This window comes from Lepisosteus platostomus, chromosome 4 (assembly GCF_059453375.1).
Source record: "Lepisosteus platostomus isolate fLepPlt1 chromosome 4, fLepPlt1.hap1, whole genome shotgun sequence".
NCBI classification, from domain to species: domain Eukaryota; kingdom Metazoa; phylum Chordata; class Actinopteri; order Semionotiformes; family Lepisosteidae; genus Lepisosteus; species Lepisosteus platostomus.
Genome location: NC_142614.1, coordinates 6,467,450 through 6,491,871, shown reverse-complemented (window position 1 = coordinate 6,491,871; position 24,422 = coordinate 6,467,450). Strand labels below are relative to the sequence as shown.

Here is a 24,422-nt window from a genome sequence, read left to right as displayed (position 1 = left end):
GGGACCAGTAGGGGACGCTCACCCTCTGTTCTGTGGATCCTAATGCCCCAGTATAGTGATGGGGACACTATACTGTAAAAAGGCGTCGTCATTTGAATGAGACGTGAAACCGAGGTCCTGACTCTCTGTGGTCATTAAAAACCCCATGGCGTTTCTCGAAAAGAGTAGGGGTGTTACCCTGGTGTCCTGGCCAAATTTCCCCCTGGACTTTACCAGTCATGGCCTCCTAATAACCCCTCATCTCTGAACTGGCTTCATCACTCTGCTCTCCTCACACTGAGAGCTGGTGTGGGGGGAGAGTACTGGCGCACTATGGCTGCTGTCGCATCATCCAGGTGGGGGTACACACTGGTGGTGGTGGAGGGGATCCCCATTACTGTAAAGCGCTTTGAGTGGAGTGTCCAGAAAAGCACTATATAAGTGTAAGCAATTATTATTATTATTATTATTATTATTATTATTATTATTATTATTATTAAGAGGTGTTAGTGGGACCAGTAGGGGACGCTCACCCTCTGTTCTGTGGATCCTAATGCCCCAGTATAATGATGGGGACACTATACTGTAAAAAGGCGTCGTCATTTGAATGAGACGTGAAACCGAGGTCCTGACTCTGTGGTCATTAAAAATCCCAGGGCGTTTCTCGAAAAGAGTAGGGGTGTAACCCCGGTGTCCTGGCCAAATTTCCCCCTGGACTTTACCAATCATGGCCTCCTAATAACCCCTCATCTCTGAACTGGCTTCATCACTCTGCTCTCCTCACACTGAGAGCTGGTGTGGGGGGAGAGTACTGGCGCACTATGGCTGCTGTCGCATCATCCAGGTGGGGGTACACACTGGTGGTGGTGGAGGGGATCCCCATTACTGTAAAGCGCTTTGAGCGGACTGTCCAGAAAAGCGCTATATAAGTGTAAGCAATTATTATTTGTATTAATTCTTAACAACATACTTCTCTGTTCTGTTGTTCTGATTTATTCTGTTTGTCGTGTACTGTCTGCATTGTGTGGGGTTGTCTGCTGTGCTCTGTATGTCCCGAGCGATCAGGGTGAATACGAATCCCAAAGTACACGTACAGTATTATGGCAATAAAGTCCTCTACTCCTCTGCTGTCGAGAGTCAGCTCGGGGGGCGAAGTGCCCGCGAGGGGGCGCGCCGAGCTCGAGGACGTGCCGGCTGTCCCGCGAGCTGCAGCGCGTGGTTTGTGCGGATCTTGCGAGCAGACGACATTCCCGCTCGCTCGGCAGCGTGTCCGTGACTGTGGATCCCTCCCGACACGGGATGTCTGCAGAAGACTTCTTGCAGTTTCATCGCAAAAGGCGAGCAGCGGTTAACACGTTTCAAAGCCTTATTTACGGCTTCTCACGGACACCTGCCGGTCTTCTTTCCGCGCCTCGAAAGCTTGTGTAACTTCGGCGGAAGAGCGGTCTGTAAAAGTGAGGAAGACTGGAGGAAACAGGGGCTTCGCCCGTTGTGGAGTATGGGAGAAGTACCGGCTTTCCATCCAGCGTGCAGGCTGTCGAAGCTCCGCGGTCTCCGACTCACGGGCAGACGGCTCTCACGTTGGGCCCGGGAAGCTCATTTGTCGGTAATAAGGAGGCGCCGTGCCGCAGAGCCAAGATGGGATCAGTTTCACCCCCCACCCCCCCCTCACGAAACCCCCCTCCCTGCAGGTAGGCGAGCGTCAGGACTGAGCTTCCGCCGGCCCAGAGCGCAGGTCCGAGCGGCTGTGGAGCACTCGTCTGTGTGTTTCTGAGCGCTCTCCGTCCAGGTCTTCGTCATGAACCGGAGAGTGGGGTTCTGTCTGAGCGACAAGAAGAGGAAGAGGATGAATCTGGCGGCGTTCGCCGAGCTGTGTCAGTGAGTAGCGGCAGTCACAGCGCGCTCTCAGTTTGAGAACGATAGCCTGTATTCTCCTTTCTTTCAGTCGTTACGAGTTTGATTTTATCCTCGTTTTAGAGAAGTCTTACGCCGGGTACTGCTAAGACGTGTTTTTTTCTGTGTTACTGCTTTTGAAAAATAATCCCAAATCCTTCCTCCTCTGCTCAAATCAGGCATTTAACTGTCTCTCTCCCTGTGTCCGTGTCCATTCCCTGTTTTCCTCTCTGCCTGCCTCTTCAGGACCCGGGGTATCGAAGTAGTGGAGGTGAGCTGCTGCATCTCGTTTCCTGGAGTCCAAGGCGCTGTGCAGTTCAGTCTGATCGGGTCACCTCGGATCTCCATCGCCTCCACGACCCCTGCTGGGAGTGCTGGGAGCTCGAATGGGGCTGAACCTTGTGTGGGAAAAGCAGGCCGCGCAGAATTCCGTGCACACACCGGCCTTGAGGCTCCGGGCACACCTCAGACACACAGGCGCGCCGCCGGAGGTTCAGAGACACCAGCTGGCTCTGTCAGCCTGCGCCCTCTCTTGAGTCAGCCCCCCCCCCCCTCCTTCTGTCTCTCTGTCAGGGCCAGGCGGCCACTGGCCTGCGCTGAGATCACTGACCTCTGAGATCGGAGCAATACGTTTTGTGCTGCGGTAGCTGTAGCAATAGAAACAGTAGCAGTAGGAGGAGGAGGAGGAGTTGCAGTGAGATAAAGCCAATCCCCAAGTCTGGCATTTTACGTAGATGTCATAAAGTAAACTGGACATTTTGCATTAGACTAAATTGTACATGTCAGTAGTTGATTTGAGTGCAGGTGGGCTTGGGTAGGCGTGTCGGCTAAGTCTCGATATGGGTTACAGATAGACCTGAGCCAGCCCCTGGACCTGCAGGGACCCTTCAGCATCATTGTGCACAAGCTGTCGGACGTCATCGTGGAGGCAGAGCACAGCAGCCAGTCGCAGGAGCTCCTGGCGAACTTTGAGGTAAACCAGACATGGCTGTAGCCCACCAGCCTGTAGCTCTGGTGCTCGTTAATGATAATGAATAATAATCGTACACTTATATAGCGCTTTTCGAGACACTCCACTCAAAGCGCTTTACCATTAATGGGGAATCCCACTACCGCCACCAATGTGGAGCCCCTGGCTGATGCAACAGCAGCCATAGTGCGCCAGTACTCTCCCCACACAGCAGCTCTCAGTGGGAGGAGAGCAGAGTGATGAAGCCAGTTCAGAGAGGGGGATTATTAGGAGGCCATGATTGGTAAAGGCCAGGGGGAGATTTGGCCAGGACGCCGGGGTAACACTCCTACTCTTTATGAGAAACGCCCTGGGATTTTTAATGAGCACAGAGTCATGTTTTAAATCTCATCCAAAGGACGGCACCTTTTTACAGTACAGTGTCCCCGTCACTATACTGGGGCATTAGGGTCCACATACTGTAGAGCGCAGGGTGAGCGCCCTCTACTGGCCCCACTAACACCTCTTCCAGCAGCAAGCTTAGTTTTTCCCAGGAGGTCTCCCCTGCAGGTACTGTCCAGCCTCACACCTGCGGAGCTCCAGTGGGGCTGCCAGCGGTGAGCTGCAGGGGGATAGGGCAGCGGTCGCTCGTCTCCCCAGGCAGACTTCCCCTTCCCATGTTCCAGCCAGCAGAAGTGTGGGCGTCTTCCTGTCTGGAGAGGTCCTGCTTCCTGTACACACCACAGCTCTGCCTGGTGGTCGTCAGTTGCTTCGATGAGCCAGATGGTCGGATTGCCTTTCCAGTTTCCCGAATCAGGCCGTCTCAGCCTCTGTGTGTGTGTGTGTCCGCGTCTGTGTATTTCAGAAGCATGTCGCTGCGCACCCCCTCACAGTGCTGCTGGACCCTCTTCCAGCCATGAGGCAGCTCCTTGACCGCTTCGTCTCCTACCACATCATGAACCGGCTGCACGACGTCATGGCCGGTATGGACCCTTCCGTGGTCCGGACCTCTCTCTGGAGGAGACGGGAGGGAATGAGGGAGGGGGCCCTCACTGAGTGCTGTCTGTTCTTCCTCACAGACCCCCGTATCGGCAGCCCCCCCTACCTGGAGATCAGCACTGCGGACCAGAGGGAAATCAGGGATGCTGTTGCCAAGCAACAACTCAGCTACCCTCTGAGTAAGTGTGTAGGGTTCAGGTCTTGCTAAGTGCGTCCGCTCTGTGCTGACACCGAATTCACACCAGACTCGCCATCCACAGCTAGCCTGCGCTGACGTGGAACTCACACATTTACAACCCCCATTCACATTGCACTATCCTCGAATTCACAATTCCCATTCGCACTGTTTAAACACTGAGCACGGCGTGCTTTTTCTCACACACATCAGCTTCCAAACAGAAGACGGGCACTGCGACAGGGGACCGACTTAGTGGTGTTGAAGGCCACTGCTGTGAGCTGATGGAGTGAGGTTAACACGTTTTTTTTTCCGGTTCAGATAGTTATCCTCTTTTCTTTTCTCTCATCTCCCACCATCCCTTTCTTTCTGTGGCTCCCAGTTTCCAAAACGAGAGTGGCTCACGGATCGCGTTCTCATGAAGTGAGTGTCTCATGCTGTCGGTCTGGCTGTCTGGCTGGGAATCTGCCACTCTGCCTGTCTGCTCACCTGTCCCTTGGCGCCTCTGCTTTCATCGAGGCAGCGGATGTGTTTGTTTCACATGTGTTTGTGGCTTCTCTTTCACCATGCCTCGGTCTGGCTTGCTGTGCTCACCCGTGATGGAAGCTGTGTCAAAAAGAATGAATAAGACCTCAGACACAACACTGGGCTCAGTTGTGATCGCAGTACTGCAAGAAACGTGTTGTCGCTGCAGTGTCTGTGCAAATGAGAGCATTCACACTGTTACCTGGTCTGAAGGGAATGTCGGACTGTGGGGTTCAGTTAGGGAAGCAGGCAGCACGCCTCTTCTGGGAGTCTGTGACTCTGACAGCAATGGGTTTAGCTGACTGAGCAAATTTGTAGCATTCCTGGACAGCAGGGCTTGAGAATTCGTCGATTGGTCTTTAAAACATTCCTATAGCGTGTTTACTCTTTTATATTCGGACCTTCTTCGTGGCATCTATGGGAACTCAAGAGGTCCGCTGGGGTTGTGTCTGGATTATGAAAAGCCGTCATGTCAGAGCCGAGTAGACATGGAGTTTATTCTGCTCTCTGGACGGCCCGTCCTTGTAAACTAACCTCGGAGGTGGAAGATCCACTGCACCGGCCAGGAGACCGGAGATGAAATCCGGGAGCAGGCTCTGTGGGAAGCCGGCGGGAGCGGAATGCCGGCTGCCCAGGCGATCCGGATACGCGGTCGGACAGGCAGGGGCCGAGGGCGGGAGAGACGGAGCCGAGCACCAGGGATCATCCGGAGAAGAGTCGGAAAAACAGGCAGGGCTCTTTGCACGGAGGTCGGTCCAAGACGAGGTCGGCCAGGCGGGGTCAGGGCACGGAAGAGCAGGCGTAAGCTCGGGACGATCCGGGATGGAAGGCGGAACACGAGCGAGCCAAAGCCGGGGGCGAACACGGCCAGGGAGCACTAGGAGGAAACCAGGGTGCGAGGCAAGTCCGGTGGCTGAGCAAGGGACGTTTTTGTCACTGCTGGGAAAAAGGCAAGTATCGGCCTGATTATGCGCTCCTAGCGTGGATCACCTCCCCGAACCCGTCGCCGTGGCAACCGACGGTACCGGCAGCCCGGGCGGGGAATCGGCCAGTTGCCGTGACGGCTGGGCCGCGCGAGCCGGCGTTCCCGGGGGAACAGCCCGAGCGGCACCGAACAGCGTGGTGGCCCATTGCATCCCTGCAAACCTGAAGGAGCTGAAGGAAGAAGTCACGAGGCGAGGGAGGTGGCACAGAGGCACCCGGAATCCAGAGGGGCTGTTGACAATGTGAACTGAGGGCGCTGCAGGAAACTGTCACTTAGAGCCATGCAATTTAAGTGAGCAGGTACATTTTTGTTTAAACCTGTTGAAATTGTGTGTGATCCACTTGACACTTTTTTTCTGCTTCACCTGCTTTTTCCTGCTTGTATCTCGAACTTGTGTGTCACGTTTTTTCCACACCTCTTCGTGTTTCACTGTGCTTGGCCGCAAAGCCACTGAGCTTTACCACCCTTGACGGGTGAAAGACAACACGACACTCACCCGGGAGGGGAGACTGTGAAACCTTCATTGTGTCAAGCACAGCCAGAGACGCGATATTTCACCGTTCACAGAGGACAATCGGATTTCCGGTCAGAACATCAGATCTTCTGCTGCATTTTAAATCAATAAAGGTGTTGGTTCTTTTGCCCTGACCTCCTTCTGTCTGGTCTTTGATGTTTTCTGTGCTGCACCTTCACTCCAGCAGCGGTGGAGGAGCACCCTGCTTGGCTGGGTTTACTGCCATCCACTCGGCCTCTCACTGGAGACGTTCACAGTGCAGGTGTCTCGCCCCACAGATGGCCCTGATCTTCGGGGAGGACGGCCTGTGTGACGCCCGCCCGCCCTGCGTGCTGCAGAGCTTCGTCAACCACGGCGCCGTGCTGCACAAGGTGTTTGTGGTGGGACAGTCGCACTTCACCGTGGAGAGGCCATCCCTCAAGAACTTCCCCATGGGGCCTTGCGGTCAGTCTCAGGGGGACAGGACCAGGAAGCACAAGCTCAGACGCTGTGCTGTCCACCGACTGCTCCAAACACCCCACACAACCAGCAGAGAGGAGCAGACCACAGGAGTGGGTCACAGTCAATGTTAGGGTGAGACTCAGGGTTAGGGGTAGAGGTTACAGTGCAGGTCAGAATTGCATTTCAGGTCAAGCTTATTTGAGGGCTTTGAGATGGGCTCAGGGCTAGAGTCCATGTGATGGTGCTGCGTTCTTTGTCTCCAGACAGGAAGACTATCTTCTTCAACAGCCATGAGGTCTCCAAGCCAGAGTCCAGTTCTCACCTCACTGCGGTGAGTCTGGTCAGGCACTGCTTGTATTGATGCACCGACACTGACTAACGGACACACTGATATAGTGTAACACCCTGTCATTCTTACACGTTTAATACACTGACACACTGAGACACTGACACAGCGCACAAAGATATAGTAACACACCAATACACTGACTGATACACTGAAGGCATTAATGTGCACCAGACTCATCTTACTCCCTCTTCCTAATCCTTGTCCTGTTTTTGGAATGAGGAGGCCTGAATAGTGATGGGTACCCCAAGGTCTAAGCAGAAGCTGTGTGATTAAGGCCAGCCCAGATACCGTTTGAGGCAGAAAGCTGAGCTCCTGCAGTAGATGGGAACATCAGAAATGTTGAAACTGTTGAATCCCTGCCTTCTACTCTCACAGTCTCACAGAACAAGTTGCTAATTTTCATTGTATAACTCTCTGTCTTTCTCTCCCACAGCTGGATGAAGGGACTGCCCTGCCTCGCCCCCCCAGCGATGAGGTCATCAGCGCAATGGTGACAGAGCTGAGGGCGGAGCTGGGCATGTCCCTGTTTGGAGTAGACGTGATAGTGAATAACGAGACGGAGAGGCTCACCGTCATTGACATCAACATCTTCCCCAGTCAGTCTCTTATCTGCTTGTTCCACATTCATATTAATCCAGTGAAACATGGTAACAATGCAGGATTCAATTCAGTGTAGTGAAGCAGAATTGTGACGAGATATAGCATAGTGACAGAGTGGTACAGCACACTGACGGTGTCTCATAGGGCAGTGAGACTGTGGTACAGCACAGTGACAGAGTGGTACAGCACACTGACGGTGTCTCATAGGGCAGTGAGACTGTGGTACAGCACAGTGACAGAGTGGTACAGCACACTGACAGTGTCTCATAGGGCAGTGAGACTGTGGTACAGCACAGTGACAGAGGGGTACAGCGCACTGACAGTGTCTCATAGGGCAGTGAGACTGTAGTACAGCACACTGACAGTGTCTCATAGGGCAGTGACACTGTGGTACAGCACAGTGATAGAGGGGTACAGCACACTGACAGTGTCTCATAGGGCAGTGAGACTGTGGTACAGCACACTGACAGTGTCTCATAGGGCAGTTAGACTGTGGTACAGCACAGTGACAGAGGGGTACAGCACACTGACAGTGTCTCATAGGGCAGTGAGACTGTAGTACAGCACACTGACAGTGTCTCATAGGGCAGTGAGACTGTGGTACAGCACAGTGACAGAGGGGTACAGCACACTGACAGTGTCTCATAGGGCAGTGAGACTGTAGTACAGCACACTGACAGTGTCTCATAGGGCAGTGACACTGTGGTACAGCACAGTGATAGAGGGGTACAGCACACTGACAGTGTCTCATAGGGCAGTGAGACTGTGGTACAGCACACTGACAGTGTCTCATAGGGCAGTGAGACTGTGGTACAGCACACTGACAGTGTCTCATAGGGCAGGTAGACTGTGGTACAGCATAACAACAGTGCACTGTAGCATGGTGACAGCAGGGGACTCACGCAGTGAACAGCCGTGTCTCTCTCCCTTCAGGCTATGAAGGAGTTCCTCAGTTTTTCTCAGCTCTTCTCGGCCACATTGAGGCTGTGCTGGGGAGCACGGGCAGCGGCCTATGAGGCCAGGGACTCGCCTGGGCAGCCACCCCAGCTGTGCTGCATCCTCCTTGGCCAAACAGGACCCTTGGCGTCCCCCCTTCGACCCGGCAGCAGTTCCAGCCTTGCAGCTCCATATCTGATGATGGAACTTTTTTCACAGCAGAAGAGGTCAAGCTTGCTTGGGCACATTTTGTTGTGTTTCACGTTGGAGTGCTCTAACAGGCTCTAGTGTCTCTGCAGTGCTGTGCTAGTCTTTCCGGTGCTTTGCTAACCTCCCAAGTGCTTTCCTGTTCTCCCCATGACTGTACTAGTCTTCCATGTTCCCTGCTACAGTAGTTTCCTCATTGCTTTACTGCTCGCTGTAGGCAGTTGCAAAACGCAAGGACTTTGTAGAGAATTGCAATTCCATAGAGGAGATCCGGCCACTTACTGTATGTTATCATTGAATTGCCTTTGAAATGTTGTTATCATGAAATCATCTCAGGTAAAAAAAAAGGCCGTTTAACCAAACTGGAATCATTCTTTGAAACTGTCAGACTAGCTGTGTAGGTTTTTGCTGCCCTGTCCCCCAATGAAGGACGCTCTGCAAAACAGACAGACGGCGCAGTTTTGTTTTCTAACTGTGCTTTTATTGATTGACAAAGCAGCGTACACAGCAGGCAAGGCGTAGGACTCTTGATCGGCCAGCAGCAGGCAGCTCCCAGCTGCGGGTGCATCTCGTGCCCCCCTCCCCACCAGGACCTCCCAGTCCTCTCCTCCTGCGCTCCTGCGGAGGGGGTTTTGCCATTGGGAGGGGCGGTGGCTGTCAGTGTCGAACACACACACACACACACACACACACACACACACACACACACACACACACACACACACACACACACACACACACACACACCTTTGCCTCCCTCTGTGAGCTCCCTCCTGCTAGCAAACCAGACGATCCCACCATACAGACGAGCTATTTCATGTAGGAGTCTGAGGCATTCTGATGTGGCTGTACTGGAAGATAAAGTAACCTTTAGGAAATGCAAAATATGACCAGTATTTATGGAATCCCGTGAATCTTTTTTTATGAAAAAGGGGAAATGTTCCAGGTCTATAACATCTAAAAAAATAAATATCCCTAATTATTAAAATCACGGTCTATTTTTATTTAAAGTAGTTTATGCAGGTTTTGTGAGGTCAAGAGCATTTATTTCCCTCAAATGAAAGAGCTGCTCTAATATTTCCTCCCTGTGTGTGAACAGAGGCCTGGGCGGAACGATTGTCAACCCTATCCATGAACTAAAGGGGCCCCCTGCCCTGTCCTTGGAACTTCCTTATAATGCACCGTGCAGCGTGATTGTCCTGTTAGCTGGCCCTTTTACCTGGCTGTAAGAGGCAGTGAAATTCAGTCCCTGTACTCGCATGTTCCCATGGACAGTGACTGTAGACGCCACAGTCTGGTACGTCACCTCAGTGCGACTGACCGACGAACTGTGTAAGGACGCATCTCGCTTTGTGTGTGACCTCCTGTCTCTTGAACATCACACCCCACCGGCTCATGGTCTCAGTAGTCCTATAGAAAATGGGAGGACGAGCTGGACTGGATTTAGACTTTTTTCGCTCATTTAAAATGATGTTTTAATACACTGTTGTTACCACTTAAGATCACCTACTTGACATACTGCCAGGCAATTGTAACAGGCTGTTTTTTTAACATTTTAATTTTACTTGAAGGCAAAGCCGTTATTGCTACGTTTTTAAACGCTTACTGCCTTTTTTAAACTGCCTCCAATAGTGCCTGTCTGCATTTTTTTAATTGATATAAATGAAATACCACTGTAATGTTTTCTAAAAGAGAGTCCGCATGAGCCTTTTGGCGCCAGGCATCGGCGTGTGTGTAAAGTAACGACAGCACATTTCGGCTGAACTGTGAAAGACCAGGCTGTGCCTTTCCACCCGCAGGAGCAGGTCTGAGAGCGCCAATCCCAGGCGGGCCTGGCGGGCGAGGGGCTTTCCTTCTCCCTCGCCCTGGCCCTCTCCAGGCCCCTGCCCGTGCTCTGTCGGATCCTCCGCGGATTCGATCCGGGAGGTAAAAGTGTGTTGCCGTGCATCGGAAAGTGATGACCACGGTCCGCACCGACGCTCAGGAGCTTCTGTGGGGGGGCCTGGCTGGAAGGCCGTCCCGCAGGCTGGATTGAGCCGAGAGCCTCAGGGGGGGGGATGATGGAGAGGGAGAAATAGCCAATGATGGGTTCTGGTAAAGCAGGGGTTTGTTACCTGTGCGTACAGCCTGGAGGGTTTGTCCCCAGAACCCCTGATCCGTGTCTGCATGGTTCCCCCCCGTCCAGGCCTGGCCGCCTTGTCTGACTGGTGGTTGAACAGCGCGGAGACGAGAGGGGGAGGGGTGACGGCACCCTCTCCCCTAACAGTCTGGATAACAGTGCTCAGCCAGAGACTACTCTCACCCCACACCCCAGGAACAGCACGCATTCGGCATCGTCAGCATCCGCATCACAAGACACAACAGCAAGAAAACACACTGCATAACTGGAGTTCATACATTGACGGACTGAGTTCCAGGTACAGGGAAGATGGTCAGGGATGTGTGTCTATGTTCATGCATCTGTGTGTCAGTGTACATTGGTTTGTGTCGGTTAAAGTGTGCATTAACCTGTTTGGCATATTGGTATTAGTGTGCTGGTGTGTCACTGCGCTGTGCTTCAGTATTGGTGTATGTTTTTGTGACAGGGTTGAGATGCTCGGTGTTAGAGGAGAGCAGTGGAGTTTGCCTGTGTGATAAGGGAGAGTGTGCATCGGTGTGTGTGTGTGTGTGTGTGTGTGTGTGTGCGTGTGTATTGGCGTCCGTCCGGGCGCTGCGGTTCAGTCAGCCCTTCCTCAGCTCTCCCAGCTCCGCCGCCACCCTGCGCAGCTCCGTCTCGATCTCCGACAGCTCCTGTTACCACACACAGGTCGACACCCGTATTAATGCCACCTCCTGCAGCCGTCGTGCCAGTGCAGGAGAGATGGACAGCCAGAGCCCTAGTGCTGGTCACTCCTGACCCATCCCAGCACTCTATGAGTAGCGTACTCAAAAGAATAAAATGAAAGGTGCAGTATTGTACTAAGAACTGCGCCGTGAAGTTCAACCTGCATTACGAACGAGCATCTTGAGTGGCCGAGCCACTGAGGAGCTCAAGAAACATGTCCCTGCTGGAGCAGGGTTTCACAGACTGGCTGCATATAAGACCAGACCCAGAGGGCAAATCTGCACTAGTTTAACCCAGAAAAGCACCCAGGAATGTGTAATTTAACAGATCACAGATATAACAAAGTGCAGCCTTCTGCCTGGAGCTGATCGTCGAGCCACCAGCAGTGCGGTGAGGAAGGAGCGCTTTGAGCTCGCTCCTCGGTCATGGCAGCGGGGCTGGGGTTTAACGGGACGCACGGAGAGACGGACACCCACCTGAGCCCGGGATCGCCCAGCTGCCTCCCTCCTCTGCTCCCGTCCCGACTCCTCTCTCAGCACCTCAAACTGCCTGCTCTCCTCGTCGCTGGCTTTCTCCATCACTCGCTTCTGCTGGGGCTCCCTCATCTCCCTCTCTCCTTCCCCCTCTTCTCTGGCTTTCTTCTGTCTCGTCTCCTCCAGCAGCTCCTTGAGTGCTTCCTCCTCCTCTTTCGTGGTCCCTCTCTTTCTGTCTGTCTCCTCTAGGTCTTTCTCGTTCCCTCTCTTCTTCCTGTACTCCTCCAGCTCTTCGTCACTCTTTTTCTCGTTCCCTCTTTTCTTCCTGTACTCGTCTAGCAGCTCCTCCAGCTCTTCGTCACTCTTTTTCTCGTTCCCTCTCTTCTTCCTGTACTCGTCTAGCAGCTCCTCCAGCTCTTCGTCACTCTTTTTCTCGTTCCCTCTCTTCTTCCTGTACTCGTCTAGCAGCTCCTCCAGCTCTTCGTCACTCTTTTTCTCGTTCCCTCTCTTCTTCCTGTACTCCTCCAGTAACTCCTCCAGCTCCCTCTCCTTCTCTCCGTCTCCTCCTCTCTTCTTCACTTCCTCCAGTAACTCCTCCAGCTCCCTCTCCCTCTCTCCGTCTCCTCCTCTCTTCTTCCTGTTCTCCTCCAGTAACTCCTCCAGCTCCCTCTCCCTCTCCCTCTCTCCTCCTCTCTTCTTCATCTCCTCCAGTAACTCCTCCAGTTCCCTCTCCCTCTCTCTGTCTCCTCCTCTCTTCTTCACTTCCTCCAGTAACTCCTCCAGCTCCCTCTCCCTCTCTCTGTCTCCTCCTCTCTTCTTCACTTCCTCCAGTAACTCCTCCAGCTCCCTCTCCCTCTCTCTGTCTCCTCCTCTCTTCTTCATCTCCTCCAGTAACTCCTCCAGCTCCCTCTCCTTCTCTCTGTCTCCTCCTCTCTTCTTCACTTCCTCCAGTAACTCCTCCAGCTCCCTCTCCTTCTCTCTGTCTCCTCCTCTCTTCTTCCTGTTCTCCTCCAGTAACTCCTCCAGCTCCCTCTCCCTCTCTCTGTCTCCTCCTCTCTTCTTCCTGTTCTCCTCCAGTAACTCCTCCAGTTCCCTCTCCCTCTCTCTGTCTCCTCCTCTCTTCTTCATCTCCTCCAGTAACTCCTCCAGCTCCCTCTCCCTCTCTCTGTCTCCTCCTCTCTTCTTCATCTCCTCCAGTAACTCCTCCAGCTCCCTCTCCCTCTCTCTGTCTCCTCCTCTCTTCTTCATCTCCTCCAGTAACTCCTCCAGCTCCCTCTCCCTCTCTCTGTCTCCTCCTCTCTTCTTCATCTCCTCCAGTAACTCCTCCAGCTCCCTCTCCCTCTCTCTGTCTCCTCCTCTCTTCTTCCTGTTCTCCTCCAGTAACTCCTCCAGCTCCCTCTCCCTCTCTCTGTCTCCTCCTCTCTTCTTCCTGTTCTCCTCCAGTAACTCCTCCAGCTCCCTCTCCCTCTCTCTGTCTCCTCCTCTCTTCTTCATCTCCTCCAGTAACTCCTCCAGCTCCCTCTCCCTCTCTCTGTCTCCTCCTCTCTTCTTCATCTCCTCCAGTAACTCCTCCAGCTCCCTCTCCCTCTCTCTGTCTCCTCCTCTCTTCTTCATCTCCTCCAGTAACTCCTCCAGCTCCCTCTCCTTCTCTCTGTCTCCTCCTCTCTTCTTCACTTCCTCCAGTAACTCCTCCAGCTCCCTCTCCCTCTCTCTGTCTCCTCCTCTCTTCTTCCTGTTCTCCTCCAGTAACTCCTCCAGCTCCCTCTCCCTCTCTCTGTCTCCTCCTCTCTTCTTCATCTCCTCCAGTAACTCCTCCAGTTCCCTCTCCTTCTCTCTGTCTCCTCCTCTCTTCTTCATCTCCTCCAGTAACTCCTCCAGCTCCCTCTCCCTCTCTCTGTCTCCTCCTCTCTTCTTCATCTCCTCCAGTAACTCCTCCAGCTCCCTCTCCTTCTCTCTGTCTCCTCCTCTCTTCTTCATTTCCTCCAGTAACTCCTCCAGCTCTTCGTCACTCTTTTTCTCGTTCCCTCTCTTCTTCCTGTACTCCTCCAGTAACTCCTCCAGCTCCCTCTCCCTCTCTCCTCCTCTCTTCTTCACTTCCTCCAGTAACTCCTCCAGTTCCCTCTCCCTCTCTCTGTCTCCTCCTCTCTTCTTCATCTCCTCCAGTAACTCCTCCAGCTCCCTCTCCCTCTCTCTGTCTCCTCCTCTCTTCTTCATCTCCTCCAGTAACTCCTCCAGCTCCCTCTCCTTCTCTCTGTCTCCTCCTCTCTTCTTCATTTCCTCCAGTAACTCCTCCAGCTCTTCATCACTCTTTTTCTCGTTCCCTCTCTTCTTCCTGTACTCCTCCAGTAACTCCTCCAGCTCCCTCTCCCTCTCCCTCTCTCCTCCTCTCTTCTTCACTTCCTCCAGTAACTCCTCCAGCTCCCTCTCCCTCTCTCTGTCTCCTCCTCTCTTCTTCATCTCCTCCAGTAACTCCTCCAGCTCCCTCTCCCTCTCTCTGTCTCCTCCTCTCTTCTTCATCTCCTCCAGTAACTCCTCCAGCTCCCTCTCCCTCTCTCTGTCTCCTCCTCTCTTCTTCATCTCCTCCAGTAACTCCTCCAGCTCCCTCTCCCTCTCTCTGTCTCCTCCTCTCTTCTTCATCTCCTCCAGTAACTCCTCCAGCTCCCTCTCCTTCTCTCTGTCTCCTCCTCTCTTCTTCACTTCCTCCAGTAACTCCTCCAGCTCACTCTCCTTCATTTCCCCACTCTTTATTTCCTCCTCCAGTTCTTCATCAGTGTTTCTCTCATTCCCCCTCTTCTTCTGCTCCTCCTCCAGAAGTTCCTCCAGTGTCTCCTCTCTCTTCTTGTCGGTCCTCTTCAGCTGCTCGTCCAGCGTCTCTTCGATGTCCCCAGTGCTCTTCTTCGCCTCCCGTCTCTTCCTCTCCTCCAGGGACAAGTCGCCTGTTGCTCCTGTTCTCTTTTCCCCCTCCTCCCCCTCCCTCGCCTCCTCTGTCACCTCCCCCATCTTTGTAAAGACCACCTCCTTCTGCTCGATCTCCATCCCTCTCTCCTTCTGCTCGTCTCCTCCAGGTTTCTTGTGCTGGTCCTTCTCCAAGACGCCCATCTCTTCCTCTCTCTCTGCAGGGAGCAGAACGGGAAAGGGTTATGGATCCAGCCACACCACTCAAAACAGGAAAAGCCTTGGTCCAAGGAGCACGCGGTCTGCAAGCGCCCTGGCTTGTCAGCTGCTGGCCAGAATCTATGTCAAGTGCATTAAACAGCAGAACACAGAGATATAAGTCAGAGGTTTATTCCTGTGCTGAAAAGAGAAGAAAGAAATCACAACGTTCGGGCCGTGGAGCCTTCTTCGGGGGTGTGTTTCCTTTCTTCTCTTTTCAGCAGGGAATAAACCTGACTTGTTCCTTTGCAGCCTACGCATCCTGACGCAGCTCCCCACCTGAACACTTCTGGTGAGATAGGCCTCATTCATGAATATAATGCAGTCCCTAGCCTGGGATCAGCGGCCCATGCCTGGTGGGTGGTAGAGCCTTCTCATGCGCAGCAACATGTACGTGGTGCACTTGGCCCACATCCACTAGAGACCGACGGGACAGGTCGAAAGCTCTCTTTTATTGCTTTTAATGTAGGAAGTAGTTTTACTCTTCGCTCTACTGACTCCATGTGCTGTGCTGTTCTTTTTATTGCTGTTACGTGTGTCACATGCGTTGAAATGTTCTGAGACGCACCCAGAGATGAAAGCAAGAACAAGGGGTTTTCCATACATATATGCCCCATATATTCCACCTTCCGTTTGAAGTTCTGTTCCAAACCCTTGTTATGTATTTGAAACCGTTACAGATTGCTAATAGTGTGTGCTAACGGGCACTGTGGCCAGCTCAAAGATAATGTATAGACAGTGTCTGATCTGTACATGATAGCAGCATAGCAGGCCTGCAACAGATGGAAAAATGGCCTTTTCTGAGGGCTGTAGGCTGTGGCTGTGTGAATGAGCCCCAGTATTTCTGTGGGTATCCCTGCAGAAGACTGCCACCCCAGCCCTGTCACACCTGGCATGATGCACAGAGCAAACAGGAGTGGTGGCGCCGTAAAACACAGCCTGGACGTCCGACCTGGATGACACGTGATGTGATGGAAAAATAGCATGGAGACAAACGGTAGTGAGATCTACAGTACTTAATTGAGTCTGGAAGGAAGCGGAGGGCTGAGTTACCTACTGTAACAGTCAAGAGCTCGGGGGCTTGGCAGCTCCCCCAGGTGTTTGAACCCTGACCCATTTCCTCATGGCCAGAAGATCCAGACTCACGGGCGAGGCGGAAAGTCACGCCCCTCGCAACACGTGCCCCTTGCCGGCTGGCAGCTTACCGAGCCTTCACTGCTCGTCATTCCAAGACACGAAGAATAAAAAAACAGAATTTGGAAATTCATTGTGAAAGGAACTGGGCACGCCGTGCACGTTTGTGACTGATGACACGCCAACGTGTTGAAAGTACCAGCAAGAGCCTCTGTTGTCCCACGCTGCTCAGTACAGTGCGTGAGAGGGTCTGCTCTGCTCTCTTGCCTGTTGACTGCTCTCCCAGGTGCTGTGTGTGCGTGACTCACCTCTGTGTGCCAGCTCCTGCAGTTCTCTCAGCAGCCCCTGGTGTCTCTCCAGTGCCTTCATCTGCTCATCTGTCACCCAGCACAACCACAACAGGGAGGAAAAACATGGGGCTTAAGTCTCAGAAAAGGCTTTCCATGATCATCCACTTACTTGTAAGGGGCTTTGTGAAATTACTCATAGACACCCTGAGAATATCTGCTATCAAAGCTACGATTTGTCGTTCTTGCAGACTTCTTCATGCTCCACTTTCAGGTAATTTACAGATATGAAAATGTACAGGAGTCTCTGTACAGAACGGCCTTGCAGCAGGAGCCTGGGATGTCACTCAGCCTGGTCTCCAGCCCTCTGCCTCCTGCTGGAGACAGGAGCTGGAGGAGGGCTCCTTCGTCAGAGCACCAGGAGCCTGCAGGAGTCGGCCAGCTGGGAGCTGGAGTTAGCAGTGCCATTGGCTCCTGCTGCAAGGCCCTTTCGCTGAAACATTAAAATATCTGTTCAAGAAGTTCAGAATGTGACTTAAAGACCATCGGCTCCTAAATCTACTGACGTCACTCATGTATTTCTCAGGCTGTCTAAAGTCCCTTGGAAAGTTTCCACTTCGGTCTGACTCTGTTGTTGTGTTTGCACCTTGATCTTGTGTTTGCACCTAAATTCCAATGCCCACTACAGTCCTGGTGCTTTCTGTTCAGAAATGGTCATTACCCAAAGCCATTATGACAATATGTAGTGCACAAATGTCCTCGAATACACCACACATTGATACAGAACATTTGTGTAACTGTAAAGGGGCGTGTGGCTTTGAGCTTGATTGTGTGTGCGGTATTGTCATCTAATTGTGTGTGTGTGTCAATGCCAGTACCTTGTTTGAGAGACCTGGAGCAGTCACTGTCCAGATGCTCAGGCCTATCTTTGGACAGCGAGTCTGACAGCACCTCCATCACACAGCGGCTCACCTGTGTAGACAGCACAGTGGGGTCTGGACCATTACTCACGGCATGGTGGGAACAGGCCCATCACAGCAGGGATAGGACCATCGCACACCTCACAGTGGGAACAAGCCCCTATTTTACACACACCATACTGTTGCAGAGAGCGCTGGCTAGCCCTGTTGGTAGAGCATGAGACTTAATCTCAGGGTAGTGAGATCGTGTCCCATGTCGGCACCAGGTCCTCCATGTTGGAGGTTGGGCACAAGGCTAACAACCCTGTCCCATGAATAACTAATGTTATGGTAACAGCAACAGGATGTTGCTGCCCCTACATGCTGGAAGGCATAATGGGCAAACATCCACATTCATACTGTTGCAGACATCTTGAAGAACAGACCTCAAGACCTTATGGATGTTTTGATTTTTTGAATGCCTGACTGATAACATATACCATGCCTTCGTAAAGTAAGATATGATTATCTATGAACTGGGATCGCATGCCCTCTGTAAAGATGGGTATTCTGTCTTCAGCCATCAATTTTCTACTATTCTAACCCACACATGAAGAAGGGGAGAGAGGGATTGTCAGGTTATTTTGGTATTCTGGATGAAGTAAGAAAAGCATTAAAAAGCAAAAACAGATTCTGACCTTTTCATCTTTCAGCAGAGGCAGGGATCCAGCTGTGGAAACAGAGATAGTTTAATGGCAGTGGAGGATCCCATAGTGGAGGAGAAGTGTGGCAGGTCAGTTAAATCCTGTACAAGACCCACAATTCATCACCTTTTCAAAGTCTCCATCTTCACCACCCTACACAACACAGCCCAGACTGACCAGTGATCTCTGGACTGTAGGGTTACAATAGGACACAGACTGGACCAGTGATCTCTGGACTGTAGGGTTACAGTATGACACAGACTGGACCAGTGATCTCTGGACTGTAGGGCTACAATAGGACACAGACTGGACCAGTGATCTCTGGACTGTAGGGTTACAATAGGACACAGACTGGACCAGTGATCTCTGGACTGTAGGGTTACAGTATGACACAGACTGGACCAGTGATCTCTGGACTGTAGGGTTACAATCTAACACAGACTGGACCAGTGATCTCTGGACTATAGTGTTACAGTATGACACAGCTCAGGCTTGAACCAGCAATGTCTGTGGTACAAAGCAGAACTGGTGCTCTGAATAAGTGTCACTTTCAACTGGGCCTGAAGGCTCCAGAGCAATTCTGTGAGGTTTTGCTTCTTTTTGCAGATCACTTCACTGTCAGCACTTCCATGGCACACACAGCTTTGAGCTGATACACTGAAGGAAATACGTAAAGATGTCAAAATATGTGCCTCACAATGTATTTGTACACAGCAGTGTGTGAAAGAGAATCACTACGCAATGTGCAATGACCCAGTTTCTCTCTGTCTCCCCTGGGTTCTTTAATTGCTGTTCCTATTTTTCTTTGTTGAAGTTAATACATCATGTTTTATAATGTTACTACCCACAATGGGAAAGAGCCTGGTATAATATAGACCCTTCACACATGCAATCTCCCTGCTCTGCTCTCCAGCAGATCTCCCTGCCTGTACATCTCCCCGAGGGATCTCTCTACTCTCCTCTCCAACAGATCTCCCTGCCTGTACATCTCCCTGAGGGATCTCTCTACTCTCCTCTCCAACAGATCTCCCGGCCTGTACATCTCCCTGAGGGATCTCTCTACTCTCCTCTCCAACAGATCTCCCGGCCTGTACATCTCCCAGAGGGATCTCCCTACTCTCCTCCCCAACAGATCCTCCCTCCCTGTACATCTCTGAGGGATCTCTGTTCTCCCCAGCAGATCTCCCTCCGCTTTCAGAGGGATCTCTCTCTACTCTTCTCCCCAGATCTCCCCCAGTAGATCTCCCTGCCTGTACATCTCCCTGATGGATCTCTCTCTACTCTTCTCCCCAGATCTCCACCAGCAGATCTCCCTCCCTGTACATCGCTCTGACAGATCTCCCTTTCCTGTGAAGTCAGGTAAACCAATATTGAAAGATTGGGATTTACACCACGTGTCTAAACGGACTTAAATCGCCAGGAATCCTTCGTTACTACTTTCATGGAGGTATTGAATTAGCCTTGATAAACGATATTACACTAAAGAATTGGTTAATAAGGTTTCAAGTTGATTAAGTAAAGAAAACAGCACGTCTGTTCAGTGTGCAGAAGAAAATCAACGGGTGGCCCTCATACTCCAGCAGAGACAGTAGCGCGCTGAGATCTGTCATGATCAGGTCAAGAACGTAAATGCCCGGTTTTCACTTTAAAAAAAAGGAGACAATAGCTCAAAGCGGTAAACTTTGTTTTTTTAACCCCCATAACTCTCTAAAATTAAAACGTACACAACCCGATCTGGTTGTTAAACCCACGGGCCCCCGGTGCTGGATCTCCGCGGCTCTCTCGGACAGTATTCCCCCGAACCCCACCCCTGTCCACGGCTGCCGCCATCGCGTCTCTGTCCGAGGTCCTGAAATCCTGGCGCCCTGGCTCTGACTGGCCGGCTTGGCCACGGAGCCCCAGCCACCGGTTCCGTCCGCAAAACCGCAGGGAGCTGTGTGAGGGCTCGGGAGAGTGTCGTCAGTGAACCGGCGACACTCGCACACAAGCGCGACATTTTGTGCTCAGCGAGTCGTTGGGAAATCTGGTTTGCTCGCAGTAGCCGACACTCTATAGCCCGTGTCTGGCTGTCAGTTTGTAGACTTCCAGGACCAAGCCAGGACTGTGCTGAGCTGTGGCTCTGCGTGGGTGCCGGAGGCTGGCCGGTGTTTGCGAGTGTCATGTGTGATACAGGCTGTTATTCCTGGGTCGGTAGCGCACATGTGCGCCGGGCGGTCCTGCCTCTTCCTCTCGGCCTCTAATCCGATATCTACTCCGTTAAATTAAGCAAGAGCGAAGGCAACGTGCCTGGTAATCTCTTAAACTGATTCCCGAAAGAGAATGCCCGCCCGTGTCCTGTGACCGGTTCCACGCGAGGAATCCATTCTGCGGGGCCCGAGAAGGCTCGGCTCAGTCCCGTTAAAGCAGCGGTCCAGGGTGACCAAGTGTTGATGCACACCCGTCCGGAACCACAGACCTATAGAAGGGTGGTTTTCCGTGGCGCGGGTGGGCAGAGAGTCGAGCCTGGCGATTCTCCGCTCCACTCGCGCGAACCCACGGGACGCTGGTGTTAACGATGCACAAAACAGCGGTCAAAACACAGTGTTGTGTGTCGCGGTCGTCTCCTCTCTTTCGGCGATCGCAAGTGAGGTTTCGTCATTTTCCCGGTGAGACACGTGAACACACCTGGCTTTACGGCATCACTGTGCCGTCCTTTTACAGCTTTCACGGGCTTGGAATGTGAACCCACGGGGATCACAGCACGTCGGTGCGACACCGTGCTGGAAGCGCCTCTCCATCGGAGGGCTGAAAGACCCAGTGACCGGTTTCCTCTGGGTTCCCGCTGTCCCACTCCCAGGCGCCCGCCAGACGCGTGTGAGCCGGCAGAGTGGGACAAGTGGGGAGTGTGTGTACTGCGTGCGCGTCCGAATTCACGCCTCGCCTGACCGGATTGTTTGCGGTTACACGGACGAGCTTTCAAAGCGCCTTCACGCACAGCCGGCTGCACAAGCCCGGAAAAGCCGGGAGTGTTACATAACGCTCTCTCTCTCCCGGTCTCTCAGCGCTTGATGAAAGGCAGAAAGTTCAAAGGCACCCGCTGGCCCCGCTCCTTCACCCTGACCGTCTCCCGTGACGCGGCTCCTACTGTGGAGCAGTAAATGTCCGAGGCACCTGTTTTTCGAATTGATCAATTAATAGATCAGCCGCGACACGGTCGTCCGCAGTAGTTCTAGCGGAATGCATGAGGCAGTCCTGCTGGCCAGGTCTCCTCTCCGCTGGGGTCTGCTCGAAACGGACAGAAACCCGGCTTTCTCACCTCCGCCGAGAGCCCAGAGCAGCGCCGTCAGCCCCAGCAGCATCCTCGCCCGGCCGCCAGCGAAACCAGCCCGCCCTGTCAGTCCGGCGTCCGGGAGCCAATCGGGGAGTCGGGTCTCCTCCCGCGGAGCGCAGCCCGGACCCAGGAGAGCGGCGGTTCCGAGGAGCGGGGCGCTTGATCGCTGTCCCCCGGCAGACGGAGCGCAGAGAGGCGGGGTGTAAGTGCGTCGCGTCGCGTCGCGGACCGAGGGCAGGTGGGCGCTCGCTAGTGCACAGCCTGTCGTCTCCGGATCTGTCTGGGATCTTCCTCTTTCGCCGAGGGAGGCAGCCTGCTGCTCCCGCGGGCTCCGAGCGCTGCTTATATACCGAGCGAGCGAGTGATGTCAGCGGGGCGGCAGCGGAAGATCTGGGTTCAAACGCGATCCTTCCTGTGGAGCCGAGACGCCTAGACGTGTTTTCAAGTAGACTGTGCCTATTGCCAGTGTGGTTTCCCTATGGCGTTGCGTGCGGTGTGCAGCCTGCAGCGGGTCCTAGCGGGCTGGGTGTCGACTGAGGCCGTGTGTTCTGTGCAGCGCGTTGCTGTCATTCGCTTTGCCCGTGCATCACACTGCTTATATTGTGTCTAATTCGCACACATGCGTTTGTTGAATGTTGTTGAAAAAACGACATTATCCCTGTAGTACAGGTGTGTGTTTGGCATGGAGTGTGCACGCTTGCGTGTCGTGCCTCTGGCGTGCGATGGGAGTCGTGTGGTTTCTAAGTCCTGTGCTGCATGACCTGTCACTGAAGCCAGAGGAGGTCTGTTCTGTTCAGATCCCAGGACACAGCTGCTGCAGCCTGTGGGATCAGTGATCCCAAGCTGGGGTGGATGGCCTGGGCCCTTCTGTAACCTTTCCTGGGCTCTGCCTGTGGATGCCAGCTTGAGGGGAGGTGTTGGGGTCCCTGTGGTGGGCTGCTGTGTCGGTGGTGCTCGCGGTCAGGAGAGTGGGGGAGACGGGGGACCGCAGTCAGAGGACGCAGTCTGCATTACTAAAACAGAGGCTGAACAGCAGGGCAGGCCCCCGTCGTCTCAATCGGCTTCCACTTCAGGTTGTGTCATCAGGGAGCAAGTGAACACAGAAATCTGCAGCGAAGTGCAGTTCGCAGCCCGGTGAGTTCTGCTCGTCTTACATAACTGGGCTGTTTCCATGACAGCACTGCAGGAGCTGTCTGTCAGCCAGGGTGCTAAAGGGAGCCTGGTGCTGACAGGTCTTCCACTGCTCCTGGGAAGTACTACTCTCTCGGCTCTAACACTAGAGACACTGCCTCCCTGTCTCTCTCGGCTCTAACACTAGAGACACTGCCTCCCTGTCTCTCTCGGCTCTAACACTAGAGACACACTGCCTCCCTGTCTCTCTCGGCTCTAACACTAGAGACACACTGCCTCCCTGTCTCTCTCGGCTCTAACACTACAGACACACTGCCTCCCTGTCTCTCTCTTGGCTCTAACCACTGGAGACACACTGCCTCCCTGCCTCTCTCTTGGCTCTAACCACTAGAGACACACTGCCTCCCTGCCTCTCTCATCTCTAACCACTAGAGACACACTGCCTCCCTGCCTCTCTCATCTCTAACCACTAGAGACACACTGCCTCCCTGTCTCTCTCGGCTCTAACACTAGAGACACACTGCCTCCCTGCCTCTCTCGGCTCTAACCACTAGAGACACACTGCCTCCCTGCCTCTCTCGGCTCTAACCACTAGAGACACACTGCCTCCCTGCCTCTCTCATCTCTAACCACTAGAGACACACTGCCTCCCTGTCTCTCTCATCTCTAACCACTAGAGACACACTGCCTCCCTGTCTCTCTCGGCTCTAACACTAGAGACACACTGCCTCCCTGCCTCTCTCGGCTCTAACCACTAGAGACACACTGCCTCCCTGCCTCTCTCGGCTCTAACCACTAGAGACACACTGCCTCCCTGCCTCTCTCATCTCTAACCACTAGAGACACACTGCCTCCCTGTCTCTCTTGGCTCTAACACTAGAGACACACTACCTCCCTGCCTCTCTCAGCTCTAACACTAGAGACACACTGCCTCCCTGTCTCTCTCGGCTCTAACACTAGTGACACACTGCCTCCCTGCCTCTCTCGGCTCTAACCACTAGTGACACACTGCCTCCCTGTCTCTCTCATCTCTAACCACTAGAGACACACTGCCTCCCTGTCTCTCTCAGCTCTAACACTAGAGACACACTGCCTCCCTGCCTCTCTCGGCTCTAACCACTAGAGACACACTGCCTCCCTGCCTCTCTCAGTTTAAGCCACCTGGATGATGCGATAGCAGCCATAGTGCTCCAGTACTCTCCCCACACACCAGCTCTCAGTGGGAGGAGAGCAGAGTGATGAAGCCAGTTCAGAGAGGGGGATTATTAGGAGGCCATGATTGGTATGCCAGGACACCAGGGTAACACCCCTACTCTTTCTGAGAACCACTGGGATTATTAATCACTACAGAGACTCAGGATCTGTTTTACATCTCAGCTGAAGGACGACACCTTTTTACAGTACAGTATGTTCCCATCACTGGGGCATTAGGACCCACACAGACCCCTACTGGCCCCACTAACACCTCTTCCAGCAGCAGCCTCAGCTTTCCCAGGAGGTCTCCTCTCCAGGTACTGTCCAGGCTCACACCTGCTGCGCTCTTCCACCTCCGCATACCTCTCCAGCAGAACTGCCCATTAACACCTCTACAGCAACTAGTGCTGAGTGTAAAGAATGAAACCCTGTGGCCTTGAGTACATCACTCCTCTATGCTGCAGCAGAGTAATTTTCCCAAACAAAAGGCTCACTCTGAATGCATTCATGACGCCTTTGTTTTCCTCGCCGCCGCTGACTTTTTAAAACACAAAAGGGAGGAGAGCATGGTGTTGGGGAAAAGCACCCCAGGGCTGAGCCTGCTCCTGTGTTCCGGGAAACGTGCACCAACACGCCCCCCCAATCTGCGAGGCGTGTGCCATTAATCTGTAAACAGGGCACACTGCTGCTCCAGCACCGAATACCACTGTGCCCCTGGCTTTTCGATAATCAGAAGCAGCCAGCGCCGGCATTACTGGACT

General features: G+C 53.2%; 2 protein-coding genes and 1 long non-coding RNA gene across 6 annotated transcripts in view; 2 read left to right on the top strand and 1 right to left on the bottom strand.

Moving 5' to 3' along the window:
• Nucleotides 1–24,422, top strand: part of LOC148672263 (uncharacterized) — a 94,380-nt gene that overhangs the window by 6,677 nt on the left and 63,281 nt on the right. The window lies entirely within an intron of this gene.
• On the top strand, nucleotides 27–9,540 carry LOC148672270 (inositol-tetrakisphosphate 1-kinase-like). 3 transcript variants are annotated; one of them, XM_088627874.1, is made up of 10 exons: nucleotides 747–1,585; nucleotides 1,671–1,857; nucleotides 2,119–2,143; nucleotides 2,723–2,845; nucleotides 3,687–3,999; nucleotides 4,378–4,418; nucleotides 6,298–6,463; nucleotides 6,724–6,791; nucleotides 7,243–7,405; nucleotides 8,343–9,540. In XM_088627874.1, exons 2-10 carry the CDS (start codon nucleotides 1,778–1,780, stop codon nucleotides 8,423–8,425), a joined length of 1,062 nt encoding a protein of 353 aa, XP_088484000.1. In that variant the 5' UTR covers nucleotides 747–1,585; nucleotides 1,671–1,777; the 3' UTR covers nucleotides 8,426–9,540. The 3 variants fall into 3 exon arrangements, 2 of the variants coding, with proteins under 2 accessions (XP_088484000.1, XP_088484001.1); XM_088627875.1 differs by having other exon boundaries at nucleotides 765–1,857; nucleotides 3,687–3,804; nucleotides 3,901–3,999; XR_015935731.1 differs by lacking the exon at nucleotides 8,343–9,540 and having other exon boundaries at nucleotides 27–1,857; nucleotides 3,687–3,804; nucleotides 3,901–3,999; nucleotides 6,298–6,592; nucleotides 7,243–7,290.
• LOC148672269 (uncharacterized) lies at nucleotides 9,012–21,657 on the bottom strand. 2 transcript variants are annotated; one of them, XM_088627854.1, is made up of 7 exons: nucleotides 21,322–21,657; nucleotides 18,021–18,052; nucleotides 17,302–17,395; nucleotides 16,445–16,513; nucleotides 13,944–14,962; nucleotides 11,853–13,889; nucleotides 9,012–11,342 (listed from the first exon to the last, which is right to left on the bottom strand). In XM_088627854.1, exons 1-7 carry the CDS (start codon nucleotides 21,362–21,364, stop codon nucleotides 11,274–11,276), a joined length of 3,363 nt encoding a protein of 1,120 aa, XP_088483980.1. In that variant the 5' UTR covers nucleotides 21,365–21,657; the 3' UTR covers nucleotides 9,012–11,273. The 2 variants fall into 2 exon arrangements, with proteins under 2 accessions (XP_088483980.1, XP_088483979.1); XM_088627853.1 differs by having other exon boundaries at nucleotides 11,853–14,962.